The 26,238-nt window shown below is 35.3% G+C and overlaps 1 protein-coding gene across 2 annotated transcripts in view; it reads left to right on the forward strand.

Moving 5' to 3' along the window:
* Nucleotides 1-26,238, forward strand: part of TET2 (tet methylcytosine dioxygenase 2) — a 137,114-nt gene that overhangs the window by 96,026 nt on the left and 14,850 nt on the right. Inside the window, exon 7 of one of the 2 annotated variants that reach the window (XM_073892071.1) lies at nucleotides 22,351-24,750. In XM_073892071.1, coding sequence (XP_073748172.1) covers nucleotides 22,351-22,432 — 82 coding nt within the window. In that variant the 3' untranslated portion in view covers nucleotides 22,433-24,750. Of the gene's footprint in view, nucleotides 1-22,350; nucleotides 24,751-24,780; nucleotides 24,932-26,238 lie in introns of those variants that run through there. The other variant, XM_025873657.2, reaches the window with a different exon arrangement.

Below are 26,238 nucleotides of genomic sequence, written 5' to 3' on the forward strand. Positions count from 1 at the left end.
AACTGCCAAACTATTTTCCAAAACAGCTGTACCAGTTTTCATTCCTACCAGCAATATATGGAGGTTCCAATGTCTCCACATCCTCACCAAAACTAGTTATTGTCTGTCCTTTTTATTATAGCCCTCCCAGTGGGTGTGAAGTGTATCTTGTGGTTTTGATTTGCTTTTCCCTAATGACTAATGATGTTAGGCATTATTTCCTGTCCTATTGATTATTCATATATCTTCTTTGGAAAATGCCTACTTGATTCTTTGCTCATTTTTAAGTTGAGTTCATTGTTTTTTGAGTTGTAAGAGTTCTTCATATATTCCAAATACTAGAACTTTATCAGATATATGGCTTTCAGATATTTTCTCTTATTTAGTTGCCTCTTCACTTTCTTGATAATGTCCTTGAAGCACAGAATTTTTCAATTTTGATTAAATCAAATTTATGTAATTTTTAAGTGCCTGTACTTTTATCTAAGAAACCATTGTGTGATCCAAGGTCTTTAGGATTTACATCTATGTTTTCTTTCCAGAGTATTAGAGTTTTAGCTCTTACATTTAGTTCTTTGATCACTGCTAAGTTAATTTTATGATTTTAAGAGTCCAATACCATTCTTTTGCATATGGCTCAGCACCATTTGTTGAGGAGATTATTTTCTCCATTAAATGGTCTTGTCACTCTTGTTGAAAATTAATTGACAAAGATGTATGGGTTATTTTGAGACTCTTCTATTCCATTAATCTACCTAAATATCTATCCTACGATTGTAATATACAATGTTGATTACTGTAGTTTTGTAGTAAGTTCTGAAATTGGAATTCATCTCTTTTGCCCATTCTCCCTATCACCTCCCCTCTGACAACCACCACTTCTCTGTATTTATGTAAGTCCTCCAATGTTTTACAAGACTTTTGCGGTGGGGGAGGGCTACTCTGGACTCTTTTCATGTATTTGAGAATTTTAGGATCAATTTGTCAATTTCCCCATCTGGGATTTGACAGGGGTTCTGTTGAATCGGGGTGGGGGGGAGTACTGTCAGCTTAACAATATTAAGTCTTCCAATTGGTTAACAAAGGATGCCTTTACACTTACTTAGGTCTTTAATTTCTTTCAATGATGTTTTACAGTTTTCAGTATGCGAGTCCTACACACTTATGTTAAATTTCTAAGTATTTTTTCTTTTTGATGCCATTAAATGGAATTATTTTGATTTCATTATTGGATTATTCATTGTTAGCATACACTTGGACAATTTTTTCTTATGCTTTTTTTATTGAGGTATAGTTGACCTACAATGTTATGTCAGTTTCGGGTATATAACATAGTGATTTGACAATTCTATATTTTAAGCTGTGCCCACCAGGAAAAACGTAGTTACCATCTATCGCCATACAATATGATTACAGTATTATTGATATATTCCCCATGCTGTACTTTTCATCCCTATGACTTATTTTATAACTGAAAGTTTGTACCTCTTAATCCCCTTCACCTATTTCACCCATCCTCCCACCCCACCCCCACCCCCCCCCCCTCCCCCGGGCAATCAATTTCTTCTCTGTATTTATGATTCTGTTTCTTTTGGGGTTTTTTGTTTGCTCATTTGTTTTGTGTTTTAGATTTTACATATAAATGAAGTCATATGGTATTTGTCTTTGTCTGATGTATTTCACCTATCGTGATACCATCTAGGTTTCTCCATGTTGTCACAAATGGCAAAGTCTCATTCTTTTTGTGGCTGAATAATATTCCATTGTATGTATGTGCCACATCTTCATTATCCATTCATCTATTAATGGACACTTAGGCTGCTTTCATATCTTGGCTATTTGGGCCAAGTAGTGGAATTACTGGACTATGTGGTATTTCTAGTTCTATTTTTTTTAAACAAAATTCACATTTTATTTAGGTTGAAATAAACTATACAAAATTGATTTTCTTCACCAAAAATAACAGCAATATTTTCTGTATTATTCCTAGATAATTATTTTTGTAGGTTTTCCAGGTTTTGTTTATAAATCAAGACGAGGCAGTAGATATAGTCATGGGAAAAGACAGAGGAAAACAGACAAATCATTTGTCAGTATCCATGGCCTCTGATCCGGTCTTGACCATGAACAGAGGTGTTCAACATATACCTGCTAAAAAGCTTATGAAATGTAGGTGTTCTACATACACTTGCTAAAGAGATTATGAAGATATAGGCTCAACAAAGGAATGTAAACAGCAACAATCCAATGTGAAACAACAATGGTAGGCTCTCCCATTCAAACTTTAACTGTAACTTGTTCCTTTAAGTATTTTCCACAGTGATAGCACCAATTTACATTCCCACCCACAGTGCATGAGAGCTCCCTTTTCTCCACATGCTCACCATTTGTCTTTTTGATTCTAATCATTCTCACTGGTGAGAAGTGATATCTCATTGTGGTTCTGATTTGCATTTTCCTGATGACTCGTGATGTTGAGCATCTTTTCATATGTCTGTTGTCTGTATGTCTTCTTTGGAAAAATGTCTATTTAGGTCCTCTGCCCAATTTTTAACTTTTTTTTGAGTTATACAAGTTCTTTCTATATTTTGGATATTAACCCCTTATTGGATATGTCATTTGCAGATATCTTCTCCCATTCGGTAGAGGTTCTTTTGTTTGGTTTTCTTGATGGTGTCCTTTGCTGTGCAAAACCTTTTAGTTTGATGTAGTCCCAATAGTTTAGTTTTGTTTTTATTTCCTTTGCCTGGGGAGACAGGCAAATCTAGAAAAATGTTGCTAAGGCTAATGTCCAAAAGATTATTGCTCATTTTTTCTTTTAGGAGTACTTTATCAGTTCAGCTCTCACATTTAGGTCTTCAATTCATTTTGAGTTTATTTTTGTGTATGTTGTAAGAAAGTCATCCATTTCATTCTTTTGTCTGTAGCTGTCCATTTATTGAAAAGGCTGTCTTTTCCCTAATGTATATTCTTGCCTCCTTTTCATAGCTTAATTGACAGCGTATGTATGGGTTTATTTCTGGGTTCTCTATCCTATTCCATTGATCTCTGGGTCTATTTTTTTGTGTCAGAACCATACTGTTTTAATTACTATAGTAATCTATGGTATATCTTGAAATCTGGGGTTGTGATACTCTAGCTTTCTTCTCAAGATTGCTTTGGCTATTTGTGGTATTTTGTGGTTGGATAAAAATTTTAGGATTATATGTTCTACTTCTGTGAAAAATGCCATTGGTATTTTGACAGGGATTACATTGAATCTGTACATTGCTTTGGGTAGTATGGATATTTTAACAACATTAATTCTTCCAATTCATGAGCATGGTATATCTTTCCATTTCTTTGTGTTGTCTTCAGTGTTTTTCATTAACATCTTAAAATTTCCAGGGTATAAGTCTTTCACCTCTTTTGTTAAATAGATTCCTAAGTGTTTTATTATTTTTAGTGTAATTGTAAATGGAATTTTTTTTTAATTTCTCTTTCTGCTACTTTGTTTTTAGTGTACAGAAACACAACACATTTCTGTATATTAATTTTATATCCTGTAACTTTACTGAGTTCATTAATTTATTCTAATAGTTGTTTTGGTGGATTCTTTAGGATTTTCTCTATATAGTATCATGTTATCCACAAATAGTGACCATTTCACTTCTTCCTTACGATTTGGATTTTTTTTTTCCTTGTCTGATTGCTGCAGCTAGGACTTCCAGTACTATGTTGAATAAAAGTAGTAAGAGTGAACATCCTTGTCTTGTTCCTGATTTGAGAGGAAAAACCTTCAGTTTTCCCCATTATCGGTGGGTTTGTTATATATGGCCTTTATTATGTTGAGGTGTATTCCCACTAAACTCACTTAAGTTGAGTTTTTATCATGAATGGATGTTGTATTTTGTCAAATTATTTTTCTCCATGTATTGAGACATGATCATATGGCTTTTATTATTTCTCTTATTAATATATATCACATTTACTGATTTGTGAATATTGAACTACCCTTGAATCCCTGGAATAAGTCCCCCTTGATCATGCTGAATGAACCTTTTAATGTATTACTGAATTCGGTTTGCTAATATTTTGTTAAGGATTTTTGCATCTGTGTTCATCAGAGATATTGAACTATGTTTTCTTTTTTTCATAGTGTTTTTGTTTTTAGTATCAGAATAATGTAGGCCTCATAGAATGAATTTGGAAGCTTTCTTTCCTCTGCTATTTTTTTGGAATAGTTTGAGAAGAGTAAGTATTAACTCTTCCCTATATGTTTGCTAGAATTCATGTATGAAGCCACCTGGTCCTAGATTTTTGATGGGAGTTTATTACTGATTCAGTTTTGTCACTAGTATTTGGTTTCTTCATATTTCCTATTCCTTCCTGATTCAGTTTTAGAAGATTTTATGTTTCTAGGAATTTATCCATTTCTTCTAGGTTGTCCAGTTTGTTTGCATATAATTTTATAATATTGTCATAATTTTTAATATTTCTTTGATTTCAGTTATTTCTCCTCCTTCATTTCTGTTTTTATTGGAGTCCTCTCCTTTTATTTATGAGTCTAGCTAATGTTTTATCAATTTATCTTTTTGAAGAATGAGTTCTTTGTTTCATTGATCTTTTCTATTATTCTTTAGTCTCTTTTTCATCCATTTCAGCTCTAACCATTATTTCTTCCTTCTACTAGCTTTAGGCTTTTTTCTTTTTCTAATTTATTTAGGTGTGAGGGTAAATTGTTTGATATTTTTATTTCTTGTGGTAGGCTTGTAATGTTATAAACGTCCCTCTAAGAACTGCTTTAACTGTGTCCCAAAGATTTTGGACCATTGTGTTTTAGTTTTCATTTGTCTCCATGTATTTCTTATCTCCTTTTTGATTTTCTTGTTAATCCATTAGTTGTTTTTCTTTTAATATTTATTTATTTGAGAGAGAGAGTGAGCACACGTGAGTGGTAGGAGGGGCAGAAGGAGAGAGAATCTGAAGCAGACTCCCCACTGAGTGTAGAGCCCAGTGCAAGGCTTGATCTCACAACCCCAAGATCGTGACCTGAGCTGAAAGCAAGAAAGATAGTCACTTAACCAACTGAACCACCCAGGTGCCATGCCATCAGTTATTTAGTAGTATGTTATTTAGTTCCCACATGTTTGTGAGGTTTGTGTTTTTTCTTACAGTTGATTTCTTGTTTCATACCATTGTGGTCAAAAGTTACATGATATGATTTCAGTCTTCTTAAATGTATTTAGATTTGTTTTCTGGCCTAACATGTGATTTGTCCTGGAAAATGTTCCATGGATAATTTTCCACACTTGAAAAAAAAAATGTTCTGCTGGTTTTGGATGGAATGTTCTGTATATATCTATTAGGTCCATCTGGTCTGATGTGTCACTCAAAGCCACCGTTTCCTTGATCTATTCATTTATGCAAGTGGAGTCACTATTGTATTACTGTCAATTTCTTCCCTTATGTCTATTAGTATCAGCATTTTGTATTTTGGTATTCCTGCGTCGGGTGCATAGATATTTACAATTGTTATACCCTTTTATTGGATCGATCCCTTTATCATTACGTAGTGCCCTTCTTTGTGTCCTACTGCAGTATTTGCTTTAGTGTTGATTTTGTTTGATATAAGTATTGCTACCTCAGGTTTTGGTTTTTTTTTCCACTTCCATTTGCATGGAATATCTTCTTCCATCCCTTCACTTTCAGGCTGTGTGTGTCTTTAGGTCTGAGTTAGTGTCCTGTAGGCAGTATATAGATGGGTTTTGTTTTTTAGCCATTCAGTCACCCTATGTCTTTTGATTGGAGCATTTAGTCCATTTACATTTAAAGTGATTGTTAATAGGTATGTACTTAATGCCATTTTGTTAGTTTCCTGGTGTTTTCATAGTTCTTCTCAGTTCCTTTTTTCTTCTTTTGCTTTCTTCCCATGTGGTATGATGGCTTTCTTTTAATGTTATGCTTGGATTACTTTCACTTTATTTTTTGTATATCTGTTATAGGTTTTACATTTGTGGTTATCATTGGGTTCATATAGAACATCTTGTGTGTATAGCAGTCTATATTAGGTTGATGTCACTTAAATTTGAACACATAAAAGCACTAAGTTTTTGTTCCCTTCCATATTTTATGTGTACGAGGTCATATTTTAAATCTTTTTATTTTATCACTTGACTAATTTTTGTAAATACAGTTGATTTTACTAGTTTAGTTTTAATCTCCACACTGACTTTATGAGTGATTATTCTACTACCTTTACTATATGTTTGCTTTTACTTGTGAAATTTTTCCTTTCATATTTTTCTTCTAGTTATGGCCTTTTCCTTACACTTAAAGAATTCCCTTTAACCTCTTTTGTAAGGCTGGTTTAGTGGTGATGAACTACTTTAACTATTGTTTGGGAAACTGTATCTCTTCAATTCTGAGTGATAATCTTGCTGGGTAGAGTAGGTAGAGTATTCTTGATTATAGGTTTTATCCTTTCAGCACTTAGAATATCTATCATGCCACTCTCATCTTGCCTGTAAAGTTTCTGCTAAAAAAATCATCTTATAGCCTTACGGAGTTTTCTTTGTATGTAACTGTTTTCTCTTGCTGCTTTTAAAATTTTCTCATTGTCATTACTTCTTGCCTTTTTAGTTTTTATGTATCCTGGTATGGGTCTTCTTGGGTTCATCTGAGAGGGACTCTCTGTGCTTTCTGACCTGGATTCTGTTTCCTTCCCCAGATTAGGGAAGTTTACAGGTATTTTTTTTTTCCAAATATATTTTCTGCCCCCTTCTCTCTTCTCCTTCTGGGATCCCCACAATGTGAATGTTATCATGCTTGATGATGTTGCAGAGTCTCTTAAGGTATTCTCACTTTTTAAATTCTTTTTTTTTGCTGTTCAGCTTGGTTGCTTTCCATCTCCTGCCTTCCAGATCACTGATCTGTTCTTCTGCACCCTTTAATCTGCTGTGGATTCCCTCTAGGATATTTTTCATTTCAGCTACTGAATACTTCAGCTATGACTGGTTATTTTTTATATTTTCTTTCTCTTTGCTGTTCTCACTGACTTCATTCATCCTTTTTTCAAGTCCAGTCTCTATGACCATTACTTTGAATTTTTTATCAGGCATATTGCTTATCTCTGTTTCATTTAGCTCTTCATTTTCATTAGTCTTCATGCAACAATTGATTTTTATGTATTCATCTTATATTCTGCAAACTCACTGAACTAGTTTATTAGTGTTAATTTTTTTCTTTTGGTAGATTCCTTAGGATTTACTACATACAAGATTATGTCATCTACAAATAGAGGTAGTTTAATTTTTTCCTTTCGATACTGGGTGCCTTTATTTCTTTTTCTTGCCTAAATTTTCCTGTGTAAAACCTGCAGTAGATATTAAGTAAAATTGACAAGAGCAAACATTTATGTCTTGCTCCTAATTTTAGGGAAAAAACTCAGTTTTCACCATTAAGTATGGTGCTATCTGTAGATTTTGTAGATGCTCTTTATCAGGTTGGGGATTTTTTTTTCTATCCTAGTCTGTTATTTTTATCATGAAAAGATGTTGGACTTTTTGCAAATGCTTTTTCTGCATCTAACAAGATGATCGATCATGTGGTATATTATTTACATTTTTGAACATTGGCCCAACATTGCATTTCTGAGATAAATCACCCGAGGTTATAATGTACAAATCTTTTATATGTTGTTCAGATATGTTTGCTAGTATTTTATTGAGGATTCTTGCATTTATATTAATAAAGGATATTGATATATCACATTATTGTGATGTCTTTGCTTTTGGTATCAGGTTAATACCACCTTCATAGAATCCATTGAAAGGTCTCCCCTTTTCTATTTTTTTGGAAGAATTTGTAAAGGATTGGGGTTAATTCTTTTTTTATAATTTTATTATGTTATGTTAATCACCATACATTACATCATTAGTTTTTGATGTAGTGTTCCATGATTCATTGTTTGCATATAACACCCAGTGCTCCATTCAGTACATGCCCTCTTTAATTCCCATCACCAGGCAAACCCATTCCCCCACCCCCCTTGCCTCTAGAACCCTCAGTTTGTTTCTCAGAGTCCATAGTCTCTCATGGTTCATCTCCCCCTCCGATTTCCTCCCCTTCATTTTTCCCTTCCTACTATCTTCTTCTCTTTTTCTTAACATACAATGTATTATTTGTTTCAGAGGTACAGGTCTGTGATTCAAATCTTACATACTTCACAGTGTTCAACATAGCACATACCCTCCCCAATGTCTATCACACAGCCACCCCATCCCTCCCACCCCCTACCACTCCAGCAACCTTCAGTTTGTTTCCTGAGATTAAGAATTCCTCGTATCAGTGAGATCATATGATACATATGTTTCTCTGATTGACTTATTTCTCTCAATCTAATACCCTCCAGTTCCATCCCCCATGTTGCAAATGGCAAGATTTCATTCCTTTTGATGACTGCATAATATTCCAGTGTGTGTGTGTGTGTGTGTGTGTGTGTGTGTGTGTGTGTGTGTGTGTGTGTATACCACAGATTCTTTATCCATTCATCTGTCGATGGACATCTTGACTCTTTCCATAGTTTGGCTATTGTGGACATTGCTGCTATAAACATCGGGGTGCACCTACCCTTTCGGATCACTACATTTGTATCTTTGGGGTAAATACCCAGTAGTGGAATTGCTGGGTCATAGGGTAGCTCTATTTTCAACTGTTTGAGGAACCTCCATACTGTTTTCCAGAGAGGCTGCACCAGCTCACATTCCCACCTACAGGGTAGGAGGGTTCCCCTTTCTCCACATCCCCGCCAACACCTGTCGTTTCCTGACTTGTTAATTTTAGCCATTCTGACTGGTGTGAGGTGGTATCTCATTGAGGTTTTGATTTGGATTTCCCTGATGCCGAGCGGATGTTGAGCACTTTTTCTTGTGTCTGTTGGCCATTTGGACGTCTTCTTTGCAGAAATGTCTGTTCATGCCTTCTGTCCATTTTTTGATTGGATCATTTGTTCTTTGGGTGTTGAGTTTGATAAGTTCTTAATAGATTTTGCATACTAGCCCTTTATCTGATATGTCATTTGCAAATATCGTCTCCCATTCTGTCAGTTGTCTTTTGGTTTTGTTGAGGTTTCCTTTGCTTTGCAAAAGCTTATCTTGATGAAGTCCCAAGAGTTCATTTTTGCCCTTGCTTGCCTTGCCTATGATGATGTTTCTAGGCAGAAGTTGCTGCGGCTGAGGTTGAAGAGGTTGCTGCCTGTGTTTTCCTTTAAGATTTTGATGAACTGCTGTCTCACATTTAGGTCTTTCAACCATTTGGAGTCTATTTTTGTGTGTGGTGTAAGGAAATGGTCCAGTTTCATTCTTCTGCATGTGGCTGTCCAGTTTTCCCAACACCATTTGTTGAAGAGACTGTCTTTTTTCCATTGGACATTCATTCCTGCTTTCTCAAATATTAGTTGACCATAGAGTTGAGGGTCCATTTCTGGGCTCTCTATTCTGTTCCATTCATCTGTCTGTTTTTATGCCAGTACCATACTGTCTTGATGATGATAGCTTTGTAATAGAGCTGGAAGTCCGGAATTGGGATGCCACCAGCTTTGCTTTTCTTTTTCAACATTCCTCTGGCTATTCGGGGTCTTTTCTGGTCCCATACACTTTTTAGGATTCTTTGTTCCATTTCTTTGAAAAAAGTTGATGGTATTTTGATAGGGATTGCATTAAATGTGTAGATTGCTCTAGGTAGTATTGACATCCTCACAATATTTGTTCTTCCAGTCCATGAGCATGGACCGTTTTTCCATTTCTTTGTGTCTTCCTCAATTTCTTTCATGAGTATTTTATAGTTTTCTGAGTACAGATCCTTTGCCTCTTTGATTAGATTTATTCCTAGGTATCTTATGGTTTTGGGTGTAATTGTAAATGGGATCGACTCCTTAATTTCTCTTTTTTCTGTCTTCTTGTTGGTGTATAGGAATGCCACTGATTTCTGTGCATTGATTTTATATCCTGCCACTTTACTGAATTTCTGTATGAGTTCTAGCAGTTTTGGGGTGGAGTCTTTTGGGTTTTCCACATAAAGTATCATATCATCTGCAAAGAGTGAGAGTTTGACTTCTTCTTTGCCGATTTGGATGCCTTTGATTTCTTTTTGTTGTCTGATTACTGTGGCTAGGACTTCTAATACTATGTTGAATAGCAGTGGTGATAGTGGACATCCCTGCCGTGTTCCTGACCTTAGGGGAAAAGCTCTCAGTTTTTCCCCATTGAGAATGATATTCGCTGTGGGTTTTTCATAGATGGCTTTTATGACATTTATATCCCTATACTCTGAAGAGTTTTGATCAAGAAAGGATGCTTTACTGTATCAAATGCTTTTTCTGCATCTATTGAGAGGATCATATGGTTCTTGTTCTTTCTTTTATTAATGTATTGCAACACATTGATTGATTTGCAGATGTTGAACCAACCTTGCAGCCCAGGAATAAATCCCACGTGGTCATGGTGAATAATCCTCTTAATGTACTTTTGGATCCTATTGGCTAGTATTTTGGTGAGAATTTTTGCATCCATGTTCATAGGGATATTGTTCTGTAATTCTCCATTTTGATGGGGTCTTTGTCTGGTTTTGGGATCAAGGTAATGGTGGCCTCATAAAACGAGTTTGGAAGTTTTCCTTCCTTTTTTTTTTTTTTTTTGGAACAGTTTCAGAAGAATAGGTATAAATTCTTCTTGAAATATTTGGTAGAATTCTCCTGGGAAGCTATCTGGCCCTGGCTTTTTGTTTGTTGGGAGATTTTTGATGACTGCTTCAATTTCCTTAGTGGTTATAGGTCTGTTCAGGTTTTCTATTTCTTTCTGGGTCAGTTTTGGTAATTCATACATCTCTAGGAATGCATCCATTTCTTCCAGATTATCTAATTTGCTGGTGTATAGTTGCTCATAATATGTTCTTATAATTGTTTGTATTTCGTTGGTGTTCATTGTGATCTCTCCTCTTTCATTCATGATTTTATTTATTTGGGTCCTTTCTCTTTTCTTTTTGATAATTCTGGCCAGGGGTTTATCAATCTTGTTAGTTAATTTTTTCAAAGAACCAGCTCCTAGTTTCGTTGATCTGTTCTACTGTTCTTTTGGTTTCTGTTTCATTGATTTCTGCTCTGATCTTTATTATTTCTCTTCTGCTGGGTTTAGGCTTTATTTGCTGTTCTTTCTCCAGCTCCTTTAGGTGTAGGGTTAGGTTGTGTATTTGAGACCTTTCTTGTTTCTTGAGAAATGCTTTATATACTTTTCTCTCAGGACTGCCTTTACTGCATCCCAAAGATTGTGAACAGTTGTGTTTTCCTTTTCATTGGTTTCCATGAATTTTTTAAATTCTTCAATTTCCTGGTTGACTCATTCATTCTTTAGTAGGGTGCTCTTTAGCCTCCATGTATTTGAGTTCTTTCTGACTTTCCTCTTGTGATTGAGTTCTAGTTTCAAAGCATTGTAGTCTGAAAATATGCAGGGAATGATCCCAATCTTTTGGTACAGGTTGAGACCTGATTTGTGACCTAGGATGTGATCAATTCTGGAGAATGTTCCATGGGCACTAGAGAAGAATGTGTATTCTGTTGCTTTGGGATGGAAGGTTGTGAATATATCTGTGAAGTCCATTTGGTCCAGTGTGTCATTTAAAGTCTTTACTTCCTTGTTGATCTTTTGCTTAGATGATCTGTCCATTTCAGTGACGGGGGTTTTAAAGTCCCCCACTATTATTGTATTGTTGTCAATGTGTTTCTTTGCTTTTGTTATTAATTGGTTTATATAATTGGCTGCTCCCATGTCGGGGGCATAGATATTTACAATTGTTAGATATTCTTGTTGGATAGATCCTTTAAGTATGATATTGTATCCTCCTTCATCTCTTATTATAGTCTTTGGTTTAAAATCTAATTTTTCTGACATAAGGATTGCCACCCCAGCTTTCTTTTGGTGTCCATTAGCATGGTAAATTGTTTTCCACACCCTCACTTTCAATCTGGAGGTGTCTTTGGGCCTATAATGCGTCTCTTGCAGACAGCATATTGATGGGTCTTGTTTTTTCATCCAATCTGATAGCCTGTGTCTTTTGATTGGGGCCTTTAGCCCATTTATATTCAGGGTAACTATTGAAAGATAGGAATTTAGTGCCAGTGTATTGCCTGTAAGGTAACTGTGACTGTATCTTGTCTGTGTTCCTTTCTGGTGTATGTTGCTTTTAGGCTTTCTCTTTGCTTAGGGGACCCCTTTCAATATTTCTTTTTTTTTTTTTTTAAAGATTTTATTTATTTGAGAGAGAGAGAGAACGAGAGATAGAAAGCACGAGAGGGAAGAGGGTCAGAGGGAGAAGCAGACTCCCTGCTGAGCAGGAAGCCCGATGTGGGACTCGATCCCGGGACTCCAGGATCATGACCTGAGCCGAAGGCAGTCGCTTAACCAACTGAGCCACCCAGGCGCCCTCAATATTTCTTGTAGGGCTGGTTTCGTGTTTGCAAATTCCTTTAGTTTTTGTTTGTCCTGGAAGCTTTTTATCTCTCCTTCCATTTTCAGTGACACCCTAGCTGGATATACTATTCTTGGCTGAATATTTTTCTCATTTAGTGCTCTGAATATATCATGCCAGTCCTTTCTGGCCTGCCAGGTTTTAGTGGATAGGTCTGTTGCCAATCTAATGTTTCTACCATTGTAGGTTACAGATCTCTTGTCCCGAGCTGCTTTCAGGATTTTCTCTTTGTCTCTGAGACTCATAAGTTTTACTATTAGATGTCGGGGTGTTGACCCATTTTTATTGATTTTGAGGGGGGTTCTCTGTGCCTCCTGGATTTTGATGCCTGTTTCCTTCCCCACATTAGGGAAGTTCTCTGCTATCATTTGCTCCAATATACCTTCTGCCCCCTCTCTCTTTCTTCTTCTGGGATCCCAATTATTCTAATGTTGTTTCATCTTATGGTATTGCTTATCTCTCGAATTCTGCCCTCGTGATCTAGTAGTTTATCTCTCTTTTTCTCAGCTTCTCTATTTTCCATCATTTGGTCTTCTCTATCACTAATTCTCTCTTCTGCCTCATTTATCCTAGCATTTAGAGCCTCCATTTTTTATTGCACCTCATTAATAGCCTTTTCGATTTTTACTTGGTTAGATTTTAGTTCTTTTATTTCTCCAGAAGGGGTTTCTCTAATATCTTCCATGCTTTTTTCAAGCCTAGCTAGTATCTTTAAAATCGTCATTCTGAACTCTAGTTCTGACATCTTACTAATGTCCGTATTGATTTGGTCCCTGGCAGTCAGTACTGCCTCTTGTTCTTTTTTTTGAGGTGATTTTTTTGTCTTGTCATTTTGTCCAGAGGAGAATAGATGAATGAGAGAAGAAAATGCTAACAGGGTAACAACGACCCCAGAAGAATATACACTAAACAAACCAGAAGAGACCTAAAACTGGGGGAAAAGAGAGGGAAAGAAGGAAAAAAGAAAATGATAAAAAAAAAAGAATATGATCAAATATGATCAGGCTGGTGCACAGATCAGTGCTACACACTAGATTTTGGGCATATTTTGGTCTGTTAGAAGAAACTGCCTCCCAAAATTTTAAAGAAAGAAAAACTTATATCTGTACAAAAATAAGGGTGAATATGATGAAGGGATGGAATATGAATATAAAGATGAAAATTATAAAAGATTTTATAAAAGGAATTTTAAGATAAGTTCGTTGAAAAAAGAAAGAAGAGGAATTAAAAAAAAAGGAGAGAATATGATCAGGCAGGAGACTAGAACAAAGCCATACACTAGAGATTTAGGGTATATTTTGGTCTGTTAGAAGAAACTGTATCCCAAAATTTTAAAGAGGCAACAATATATATATAACCAAAAAGAAGGTTAACTACTATGAAGGGATAGAATATGACTCTAAAAATGAAAAATAAAAAAGATTTTTAAAAACGGGATTAATGTTTGTTGAAAAAAGGAAAAAGAAAAATTAAAATAGAGAAACAAGAAATTAAAAAACTTATCTTTGAAAGACCAAAGAATTAAGGGGGGGAAAAGCCACGAATTCTATGTGCTGTATTCCCCTAGTGCTGGTGTTCTGCTGTTCTCATTGATCTTGTTCTTGGCTGGCTGTTCTTGCAGATCTTCTGGGGGAGGGGCCTATTGCCGTGGTTCCCAGGTGTCTTTGCCTGGTCGGGGCTACCTAATCTGCTCCGGTTTGCTCTCAGGTGCTTTTGTTCCCTGTAAGCTTTCCCTGCAGCTTTGGAGGAGGAGCGTGAAATGGCAGCCTCCCAATCTCTGCTCTGGAGGAGCGAGAACTCCGGCCTGCTCCTCAGTGCGCCCCCAGGGAGAAGCAGTCAATCACTCGCGTCTCCCACGTCTCTTGCTGCACTCCGTGCTCAGCGGGCCTGTGACTGAGCGTTTCTGTTTCTGGCAAACAACCCTGTGTGGAGTCTCCAATCCTAGCAGATCCCTGCGGTGCGCTCCCGCGCCGCTCCACCCTGGGGAGGAAGGGGAGTCTCCCCGGATCTGCCGCTTGTTGGGTCCCTGGTGGAGGAGCAGTGACCCGACTGTGCCGCGGATCATGGTTTCTGGCAACCCTGAGCTGCGAGCCCGCTCCTCAGCTCTCTCTGCAGCCGGCTTCCCCGCTCCGATACCTGGGAGCTCTGCCGCACTCAGGCACCCCCGGTCTTTCTGTGACCTCGAGGGTTCTGAGACCACACTGTCCCTGCGAGGGTTCCACCCCACCCCCCCACCCCCCGCTTAGCCACTGGAGCGACGTTCCTCAGCGGAGCCGACTTCTAAAAGTTCCGATTTTGGGCTCCGCGGCTCTATCACTTGCCAGAAGCGGCCGACGGAGGCCCCCTCCCCCGCCATCTATCCTCCCGAATATCGCCTCTGATTCACTTCTCCGCACATCCTACCTTCCAGAAAGTGGTCGCTTTTCTGTTCAGAGAGTTGCTGCTATTCTTTTCTTCGATCTACTGTTGAGTTCGTAGGTGTTCAGAATGGTTTGATAACTATCTCGCTGAATTCCTGGGACCAGATGAAATTTAGGTCTCCTCCTCTGCCATCTTTCTCCTGCCCCCTAATTATTTTTTAAAAAAGATCTTATCTATTATCTATTTGAGAAAGAGAGAGAGCATGAGCGGGGGGGGGGGGGGGGGGGGGGAGAAAGTGGGGCTCAATCCCAGGACCTGGGATCATGACCTGAGCTGAAGGCAGACACAACCAAATGAGACAGCCAGGCACTCCTGGGCTAACTCTTTAAATGTTGGGTGGAATTCAGCAGCAAAGTCATGTACTTCTGGGCTTATTTTTATTGGCAGTTTTTTTTGATTACTAACTCAATCTTTTATTAGTTGTAGTTCTATTCATATTCTCTTTTTTTTTTGAGTCAGTTTCAGTAGTTTGTGTCTAAGAATTTGTCCATTTCATCTAGGTTATCTACTTGGTCGATATTTTTATATTATTCCCTTATAATTTATAAGGTATGTTTTCTCTTTTAATGCCCAGTTTTAGTAGTTTGGGTCTTCTCTTTTTTCTTATTCAGTCTATGTGGTTTTCTCAAGTTTGGATCCTTCCAAAGAACTTTTGATTCTTTGATTTTTCTCTATTTTTCTGTTGTTTATTTCATTAATTTCCACTCTAATGTGTTTCCTTCATTGGTTGTGTTTAGTTTGCTCTTCTTTTTCTAGATTTTTAAGGCAGATTATTTTATTGATTTGAGAACTTTTTAAATATAGGTATGTAAAACTATAAATTTTCTTCTAATTCTTCTGTATATGCATCCCATAAAGTTTTAATATTTTGATTTTTCATTTTCATTTATCACAAAGTATTTTCTAATTTCCCTTATGATTTTAATTTCACCCACTGACTTAGAAGTGTGTTACACATATTTATTAATTACACAACTTTGCTTCTTCCCCAGTTATGATTTCATCCCATTCATACCAAAGAATACACTTTGCATGATTTTATTCATTTAAATTTTGATAGACTTATTTATGATATGACATATAATCTGTCCTGGAGAATGTTCCATGCACACTTGAGAAGAATGCATTCTGCTGCTTGGCGGAATGTTCTCTGGATATTGGTTGGCTCAGTTGATTTCCCGTGTTTTTCTTTCTTAATTTTGTCTAGTTGTTATATCCATTGTTGAAAGTGGAGTATTGAATAATCTATTTTTCCTTTTACTTCTGTCATTTTTTACTTTATGTATTTTGGTACTCTATTTTTAGGTTCATATATATAATTGTTACATCTTAATGGACTGACCCTTTTATAAAATGTACTTTTTTCTGGTAATAATATTGTCTTAAGTCCTACTTTGTCTGATATTAGTATAGCCACTCCAGTTCTATTTTCATCACTATTTGCATGAAACATTTTTTCTATCCACTTACTTTCCGCCTATTTGTATCTTTAAAACTAAGTCATGTCTCTTAAAGATGACATATAGTTGAAATTTTAATCCATTTTCCCATTTTTGCTTTTTAATTGTATTATTTAAACCATATACAGTAAATGTAATTACTGAAGTAGGATTTATGTCTGCCAATTTATTATTGGTTTCTATATGTATTTTGTTTCACTATTCTTCCTTTACTTTTGTGTTCAGTAGATGTTTTCTAGTGTACCATTTTCACTTCCTTGTCACTCTTTTACAGTATTTTTTGGAGTTATAACAATCTAGAGTAATACCAATTTAATTACAATATTGTACAGAAACTATTACTATATAGCTCCATTTGCCCCTTTTCCTTTGTGCTTTTATTGTCATACAGTTTTATGCATTGTATATACATTAACACAGATTTATAATTACTGCTTTATACAGTTGCCTTTAAATCAGATAGAAAAAGAGTTAAAAACAATACACATATAAGGTCTTTTTTTGTTTACTTATGTATTTACTTTTACCAGTGTTCTTTATGTTTTCATGTGGATTTAAGTTGCTGTCCAGTTTCCTTTCCTCTCAGTCTGAAGGACTTCATTCAGTATTTCTTATAGAGCAGGCCCAATAGCAATAAACACTGAGATTATTTGTCAGGGCATACCTTAATTTATTATTCATTTTTAAAGCATAGTTTTGCTAGATATAGAATTTCTTAGTTGACAGTTTTATTCTTGCAGCATTTAAGTATGCCATCTCTGTGCCTGTTGGCCTCCATTATGTCTTATGCATCATTGGCTGTTAATCTTACTGAAAATATCCTGTACATGATGAGTTCTTCTTTACTGCTTTCAAGATTCTTTATCTTTGGCTTTCAACAGTTATAATTATTCTAGGTGTGGAACACCTTTTTATGCTACTTGGAGTTAGCTGAGCTTCTTGAATGTATAGATTAATGTTCATCAAATTTGGGGAGTTTCGACCATTATTTCTTCAAATAGTTTTCCTACCTCATACACTCTTACTTCCCTCCTCTACTTTGGGGATGCTTATTATGAATACGTTGGTATGTTTGACAGTATCCCCACAGGTCTCTGAGGTTAATTTTTTTCTTCCTTTTTTTCCCTCCCTTTCTGTTTCTTGGAACAGATAATCTCAATTGACCTATCTTCAGCTTCTCTCCCCACTGCTTTTTCTGTCTCCTACTCAAATCTACTGTTGAATCCTTCTAATGGACTTTATTTCAGTTATTTTACTTGTCAGTTCCAGAATTGCCACTTGTTTTATTATGGTTTCTACTTCTTTTATCTCATCTATTTGAGAAGACATTGTTTTCCTACTTTTAATTCTTTAAGCATCACTTCCTTCAGTTCTTTGAACATATTTGAAATCATAACTCAGTGTCTTTGTTTAGTAGCTTTACACCTGGACTTCCTTACTGACAGCTCCTAGTAACTTCTTTCTTCCTGTGTATTGACCATACTTTGTTTCATTGTATGTTTTATCATTGTTAGAAACTGGACATTTTAGAGTATGTAGTTACTTAGGAAGCTAGATTCTCTGCCTTACCCAGGATTTGTTGTTGTTGCTGGTGCTTTTTGTTAGTTTAGTGACTCTTCTAAACTAGTTCAGTAAAATCTCTATTTTTTCTCATGAACAGCTGTGGAAGTCTGTGCTTGGTTAGTTTAGTGGTCACCTAATGATTAGACACAGATCCTTAGGTACCTAAAACCAGTAAGTCTCCCAGTCTTGGCCAAATGATGTATATTGGAGCATGCCTTCAACAGTCAGCCAGGCAATTTACAACTCTGCCTTACCCCTTTACTCCCTGCTTGTGCAGAGCTTCAAAGTTAGCCAGTTTAGAGCTTATGTCTTTTGTAAGTGGGCATACAGCCCTATGTATGTACATGGCTTTCTGGATTTCCAGACACATGTTGGAACTTTTCTAAAGCTTTCTATAGACATCTTATTGCCCATGTTTTAAGCTTTCAATTAGCTTTTTTCTTTTTTTTAAATGCCACCTGTTATCCACCACCTCAGGCAGCCACAGTGGTTAACAATTAATACCTCCTGGGGAAAAACTTGTACACACTAGGTGAACTCCAAGTTGGGTAAATGAAGACAGTTCTCCAGAAGACCCTACTAGCAAAGCTATCCAATAGGTAAAATAATGACACTTTTCTGGGAATGGAGCATTAGAGGATATCTAACCTAATTCTACCCCTTCCAGTGGTCGCCAGGATGCTGATTTTTACTATAAATGTGGGTTGTTGGTTTTGAAGGCTGTCATAGAGTTCTGGGAACAATGGGAATAGGGCAAATTAAAACACTACGGAGCTTACTCTTCTTATTGAAATTCCATTACTTTTCTTGCATAAACATTCACTGGAATGCTGCAAGTCTTTGTTAATTTGCAGGTTTCTGAAAAGTTAATTCTGACAGTATTTACCAGTCAGCATTCTCAGTGCTTTTATCGAGTGAAATTTCAGAGATCCTTATTCTGCCATTTTGGCTGACATCTCTAAAATGATAATTTCTAATTATAACATTCCTTCTGCATTTATTAGCGAGAATTCTTTAAAGAACTTTTTCTTATCAACTGTTTAATTACCATTAAATATGGTTTTTAAGCAAATTAACAGATAAATGTATGGTACATATCTTTAGTTGTGAAATTTGAGAATGGGGATTTGGTGTCCTAATAATCACCCAAAATGATCAGTTAGTCTGTTCTTTCTTTTTAGTATCATTATTAACTTGTGGATTTTAACCTGTTTCATTTTGATGAGAAGTGATATTTAGAGGTCACAATTTGTGCCCAGATATGTTCATTACCACTGAGATATTGTTACTCTTTGATATTTTCAGTGGGCAGATATAGTAATTATTTTTTAGAATGAGTGATTTTGAGCTATTAAACCATGAGTTTATATTGTTATTTCCTATTTGTAATTAAGATTACAGGGTATCTACTTATTTTTTTACACTTATTCTACACTGAACATTTTTTTAACATTTAACATTGACTTCTTCATGTCACAATATACTTAGATGATTTCAAAATATTACTCCTAAGACTGTGATGTTCACTGAGGTCAGGACAGCAACGCATAAACAAAACAAGAATTTTAACAAGAGAAAGTATTTTTAAAGTACCAAACATAAGTCACAGAGCTGAAGAATAACTAAAACTAAAAAATCCACTAGAGGAGTTTAAGAGAATGAAAAAGAGTGAAGATGGCTTAAGGAATTTATGGGACACCAGAAGAGGACCAATATACACAATACAAAGGCCCTAGAAGGAGACAAAAGAGAGAAGAGCAGAACACTTATTCAGGAAATAATAGTTAAAAAAATATCTTGAAACAAATATACCAAAATTTATGGACTGTAACAAAAGCAGTTTTAAAATGAGACTTCATAGTAATAAATATCAACATTAAGAAAGAAAGAAGAACAAAGCCCAAAGTTAGCAGAAGGAAGGAAATAACAAGAATAAGAGTGGAAATAAATGAAATAGAGAATAAAAAGATAAAAAGATGAATGAAACTAAGCTACTTTTTTGAAAATATAAACAAAATAGTAAACCTTTAACTACTCTTACCAAGAAAAAAGGAGGACTCAAAGAAATAACAACTATAAATGAAAGAGAAGGCATTTCAACTGTTATCACACAAATATAAAATATTATAAGCAAATAACTATGAACGATTGTACACCCACAGGTTGAACAACCTAGAGGAAGTGGCTAAATTCCTAGACACATACAACTTACCAAGACTGAATCATGAAGAAATAGAAAATCTAAATAGACCAATTACTAGTAAGGAGATTGAGTCAGTAATCAAAAACCTCACAACAAAGAAAAGCCCAGGATCAGATGGCTTTAGTGGTGATTTCTACCAAACATTTGAAGATGGGTTAGCAATCCTTCTCAAACTCTTTCAAAGACTTGAAGAAAATGAATTATTTCCAAACATTTTATAAGACTAGCATTACAATGATACCAAAACCAAAGACACTACAAAAAAAAAAATAAAATTACCTGCCAATATCCAATGAAAAATTAAATGCAAAACCTTTCAACATAATATTAGCAAACCAAGTCCACTAGTACATTAAAAGGATCATATACGATGATCAAGTGGGATTTACTCCAGGGATGTAAGAATAATTCAACATACCCAATCAATCAATGCAATATTCCACATGAACAAAATTAAGGATAAAATGATATCATTTAAGAAGCCCAGAAAAAAGTATTTGACAAAGTTCAACATCCTTTCATAATAAAAACTGAGTACAGAAGGAAAATATCTCAACATAATAAAGGCCATATATGAGAAAGCCACAGCTAACATCATACTCAGTGATGAACAGCTGAAAGGTTTTCTTCTAAGATCAGGAACAATACAAAAAATGCCTACTCTCATCACTTTTATTCAATATGTAATTCGAAATACTAGCTAGAACAATCAGGCAAGAAAATAAAATAATAGGAATCCAAATCAGAAAGGAAGAAGTAAAGCTATCACTACTTGCAGATGACATTATATATAGAAAATTCTAAAGATTCCACCAAAAACTGTTAGAACTAATAAACAAATTCAGTAAAGTTGCAGGATACATCAATATACAAAAATCAGTTGTGTTTCTATATACTAACAATGAACTAACAGAGAAAGTAAGGAAATAATCCCATTTACAAAAGAAAAAGAAAACAGCTAGGAATAAATTTAAGCAAGGAGATGAAAAATCTGTATACTGAAAACCTTGTCTCAAAAAAAAAAAGATTGATGAAAGAAATCAAAAAGGACACAAATAAATGGAAAGATAGTCTATGTTCATGGATTGGAAGAATCAATATTGTTAACATTCCCATAGTACCCAAAGCAATCTGCAAATTCAGTGCAATCCCAAAATTCCAACTGCATTTTTCATGGTAATAGAAAAAAAAATCCTATGGAGTGGTTGGGGGTGGGAGGGATGGGGTGGCTGGGTGATAGACATTGGGGAGGGTATGTGCTACGGTGAGCGCTGTGAATTGTGCAAGACTGTTGAATCACAGGTCTGTACTTCTGAAACAAATAACGCAACATATTTTAAGAAAAAAGAAAAAGAAGAAGATAACAGGAGAGGAAGAAAAGGGGAGTATGTCAGAGGGGGAGACGAACCATGAGAGATGATGGACTCTGAAAAACAAACTGAGGGTTCTAGAGGGGAGGGGGGGGATGGGTTATCCTGGTGATGGGTATTGAGGAGGGCACATTCTGCATGGAGCACTGGGTGTTATGAACAAACAATGAATCATGGAACACTGCACCAAAAACTAATGATGTAATATATGGTGATTAACATAACAATAAAAAAATTTAAAAAAAAAATTTACAGGATGTAGCAAGCAATATGTAGATCTTAATTTAGATCATGAGTCAAACATGCTATGGGATGGAAACGGGAACCATTAATGAAACAATGAGGAAAAGCTGAACAATGATTAAACTATCTGACAATGAGAAAAAAAAAAATCCTAAATTTATATGGAATCACAAATGACCCCAAAGAGTCAAAGCGATCTTGAGAATGAAAAAGACAGTCATTACTTCCTGATTTCAAACTATATCCACAAACCTATAGTAATTAAAACAGTATGATACTGGCAACAAAACAGACACATAGATTAATGGAGAATGCAGAGCCGACAAATACATGTATGCAAATATGGTCATTTTTTTTTTTAATGGAGCCAAGACTATACAATGAGGGAAGGATCATTTCTTCAATAAATGGTATTGGGAAAAGTAGGGATCACACCTAAAAGAATGAAACCAGACCTCTCTTAGACTATACACAAAAATCAACTTAAAATGGATTAAAGTTTTGAACACAAGACCTGAAACTGTAAAACTCCCAGAAAAAAACATAGGGGTAAACTTCTTGGAATTGATCTTAATGTGTTCTTTTTTTTCTTTGCATTCCAAAAACAAAGGCACCAAAAGCAAAATAAGTATGACTACATCAAACCAAAAAACTGGACAATAGAGGAAACCATCAACAAAATGAAGAGGTAATCTGGGACGCCTGGGTGGCTGAGTCGTTGGGCGTCTGCCTTCGGCTCAGGTCATGATCCCAGAGTCCTAGGATCGAGCCCCGCGTTGGAGCCTGCTTCTCCCTCTCCCCCTCCCCATGCTTGTGTTCCCTCTCTAGCTGTATCTCTGTCAAATAAATAAACCTTTAAAAAAAAAAAAGTAATCTATTGAATGGGAGAAAATATTTGCAAATAATATATCCAGAAAGAGGCTAATATCCCAAATATACAAGGAATCTATAAAATTCAATTAAAAAAAAAAACAGGCAAAGGACCTGAGTAGACATTTTTATAGAGAATGCATACAAATGGCAAACAGGTACATGAAAAGGTGTTCAACATCACTAATCACTGGAGAAATATAAATCAAAACCACAATAAGATATCATCTATCACCTGATCCTGTTAGCATATCTTTTACCAAAAAAGACAAGAATGTTAGCAAGAAGGTGGAGAAAAGGAAATCCTTGTACACTATTAGTGAAAGCATAAACTGTTAACAGCCAGTATGGAGAGTCCTCAGAAAGTTAATAGAACTTCCATATGATCCAGCAATCCCACTTCTGAGTATACATCCAAAGGAAATGAAATCATTATCTCAAAGAGATTTCTGCACTTCATTGCAGCATTATTCATAATAACCAAGGTGTGGAGACAACCTACGTGTCCACCAATGGGTAAATGTGGTATGGAGGGAGAGGGAAAACAAGTTATTATTCAGCCTCGAAGAGGGGGGGAATCTTGTAATTTGTAACAACATGGATGAACCTAGAGAACATTGTGCTAAGTGAAATAAGCCAGACAGAGAAAGAAAAATACATGATTTCACTTATGTGTGGAATCAAAAAGAAAAACAAAAAAGCTGAACTCTGAAACAGAGTAGAGAAGTGGTTGTGAGGGCACCTGGGTGGCTCAGTCTGTTGAGCATCTGACTCTTGGTTTTTGCTCGGGTCATGATCTCAGGGGTCATGAGATTGAACTCCACATGGGGCTCTGCACTCAGCACGAAGTTTGCTTGGGATTCTTTCCTTCTTCCTCTTCCTACCCCTTTTTGTGTGCATGCTCTCTCTCAAATAAAAAATCTTAAAAAATAATAAAAAATAAAGTGGCTGTGAGAGGCTTGGGAGTAAGGGAAATAGGGAAAGGTTGATAAAAGGGTACAATCTTTCAGTTATAAAATGAATAACGTCTGTGGATCTAATGTGTAACATGGAGACTCTAGTTGATAACACAGGTATTATATAATTGCAGTTTACTAAAAGAATACAACTTAAATGTTCTTTTCAAAAAGGGGGGCATTAAAAAGGTGAGGGATATATTTTCTCAGTGGGCAAATCCTTTCACAATGTACACATACATCAAATCGTGTTGTACACTTTAAATTTCTTACTGTTTGCAAATTGTACCTCAGTAAAGCTGAAAAAAATACCTATTGAGTAAGTTTTCCTAGTAGGTTATTTTATCATTTTTGTTCTTTGGGTTCTTTGCTAGTTTTTTCTGTTTGTTTATTGCCCTTAGGGTATATCTGTCACAGTACTGTATTTTAGCCAAAAACTAGAAAGCACTCCAATGCCCATCAATGGTAGAATGGTTATTTTGTGAAATATTCATAAAATGGAAAATTGTATTCAATGAATAAATACATGAAAAAGTACACTTATATGCAACAATATGGATGGATATCCCAAACATATGTTGAACAAAAATAACAAGACACAAATAAGCTTATACAATATAATTTATCTGTGTACATATATATAGTTTTACCCATTTTTGTACTACATATATAAATAAAAAACATGGTATACCATATAAATAAAAATTTAATATAGTATATATATATATGAGTGAGCAAAATTGTATATATATACTACATATAGTATAAAAATAGGCAAAACTATGCATACATATAGACATACACATATAGTACACTATATATATAATATAAAAATAGGCAAAACTCTTCTGACAGAAGTTATTGTTACAGACAATGCCTGGAAGTATAGAAGAGATTCTGGAGTGCTAGTGTATATTTGTTTCTTACTTTGGGTGCTACTTACTTGGGTATGTTTTATTTGTGAGCATTTGCAAGCTGTAAAATTATGTGTACTTTTTCTGTATATTATGCTACAATAAAAAGTTTGTTTAAATTGTGTTTTAAAATCAATTAAAATAGTTCTTTTCTGATGTGGTTATGGCAAGCTTAATATAAACTTCTTTTAAACCTAATTCACACTCCTTTTTGCATGCAGACGTCCAGAATACAAGATTGGTAGCCTAGATAAGTGTTCGATATCGATTATCTATGAACTTGGTGCTTTAATTCCTCAGGAGAACCTGTGCCTGTCAAGGGCTGGATCCCGATACCTGTGGTGCCTCCTTTTCTTTTGGTTGTTCATGGAGCATGTACTACAATGGATGTAAGTTTGCCAGAAGCAAGATCCCAAGAAAATTTAAGCTGCTTGGGGATGACCCAAAAGAGGTTTGTTTACTTCCTGATATATAATCTCTTTAATTTTGGGGGAGAATTGATGAGTACAGATAAAGTGAACAGTATAACATACTCTGTTAAATTCTCATTAACATAGAGAATTTCATCTCAGAGGTACATCAGAATTTTACTATACTGTAGATACACATTATATATTTGATAAAATTAGCATAATAATAACCATGTGATACCAAAGTAGTAAAGTTTGAACAATATAAACTCTTCATACCTTATGGCCTTTTGTACTTATCTTTTATGTTAATTCCAGAGTTTTAAACAGCCATCACTGGTATTAAAACCAAGTGGTAACATTTTATTGTTAAAACTTTCATTTTTCAAACCTGAATTACAGAAGTCATGTTCATCACTGCCACATTCAATAAAGACCACTTCTCATCACATTTTCATACCATGAGATTTGATAGTTTAAAGTTATCATAATGATTGCGTTCAAGTAACTAAAACATAAATTTCTCAAAATATAATTTACAGATGTATACCAATTTTAACAACTTTTGGGTATAGCTTCTAGTGTATGCTAATTGAATAATCAAAAAACCCCCCAAATGTTTACCATTTAGATATGACCAAATTTTTAGTGACTCTATGAACCTTATAATTATCTTTTCAAACTTTAAATGCAATTGAAATATAGTTATACTATGTATAATATTGATATTTCCCTCTAAATGAAAAATGTGTTAGCTTTATTATCTGTGACTATAAGTGGAAATTTAGTAAAGAACGAAAACTCGTGAAATCATGATATAAATTTTTTCACAGGATTATATTTTTAATAAACTATATTAAATGGGCTAGATGTCCCTTTTCATAAAAAAAATACAAATACTTAATAAGCCTAATGAAGTGTAGCAATTTTACATATCATCAACGACTTTAATTTTCCATACTGGAGGGTTTTACCACTATTTTATAAATGTTTATCACTTTCACTAGATTTAATATAAAGCAAATCCAAGAAATGGCTAGGAACATCCTCCCTCAGGTAGGTAGGAGAGCTTGGCTTAGAAACCTTCTCACCTTCTAAACTACAAATAAGTATAACTCTGCCAGGTAGTTACATCTACCATTTTATAAGCATCTTACCTGGAAAATCTGCTCTTTGTAGGGAGGAGGGAGTGTAACTGAACATTTCTCCTTTCAAGTAAACTTTACAAAGTTCTGCATATATAGCACATTCTAGTTCTGAGAGTTTTATCCATATTTGAAGCATCTACTAACTTTTAGTTCAGTGGAAAGATCTTCTCAAATTTTGAATGCTGTTTTTATAAACATTT

Source organism: Callorhinus ursinus, unplaced genomic scaffold, assembly GCF_003265705.2.
Source record: "Callorhinus ursinus isolate GAN/ISIS: 27379988/994484 unplaced genomic scaffold, GSC_fseal_2.0 scaffold4, whole genome shotgun sequence".
In the NCBI taxonomy this organism is placed as follows: Eukaryota; Metazoa; Chordata; class Mammalia; order Carnivora; family Otariidae; genus Callorhinus; species Callorhinus ursinus.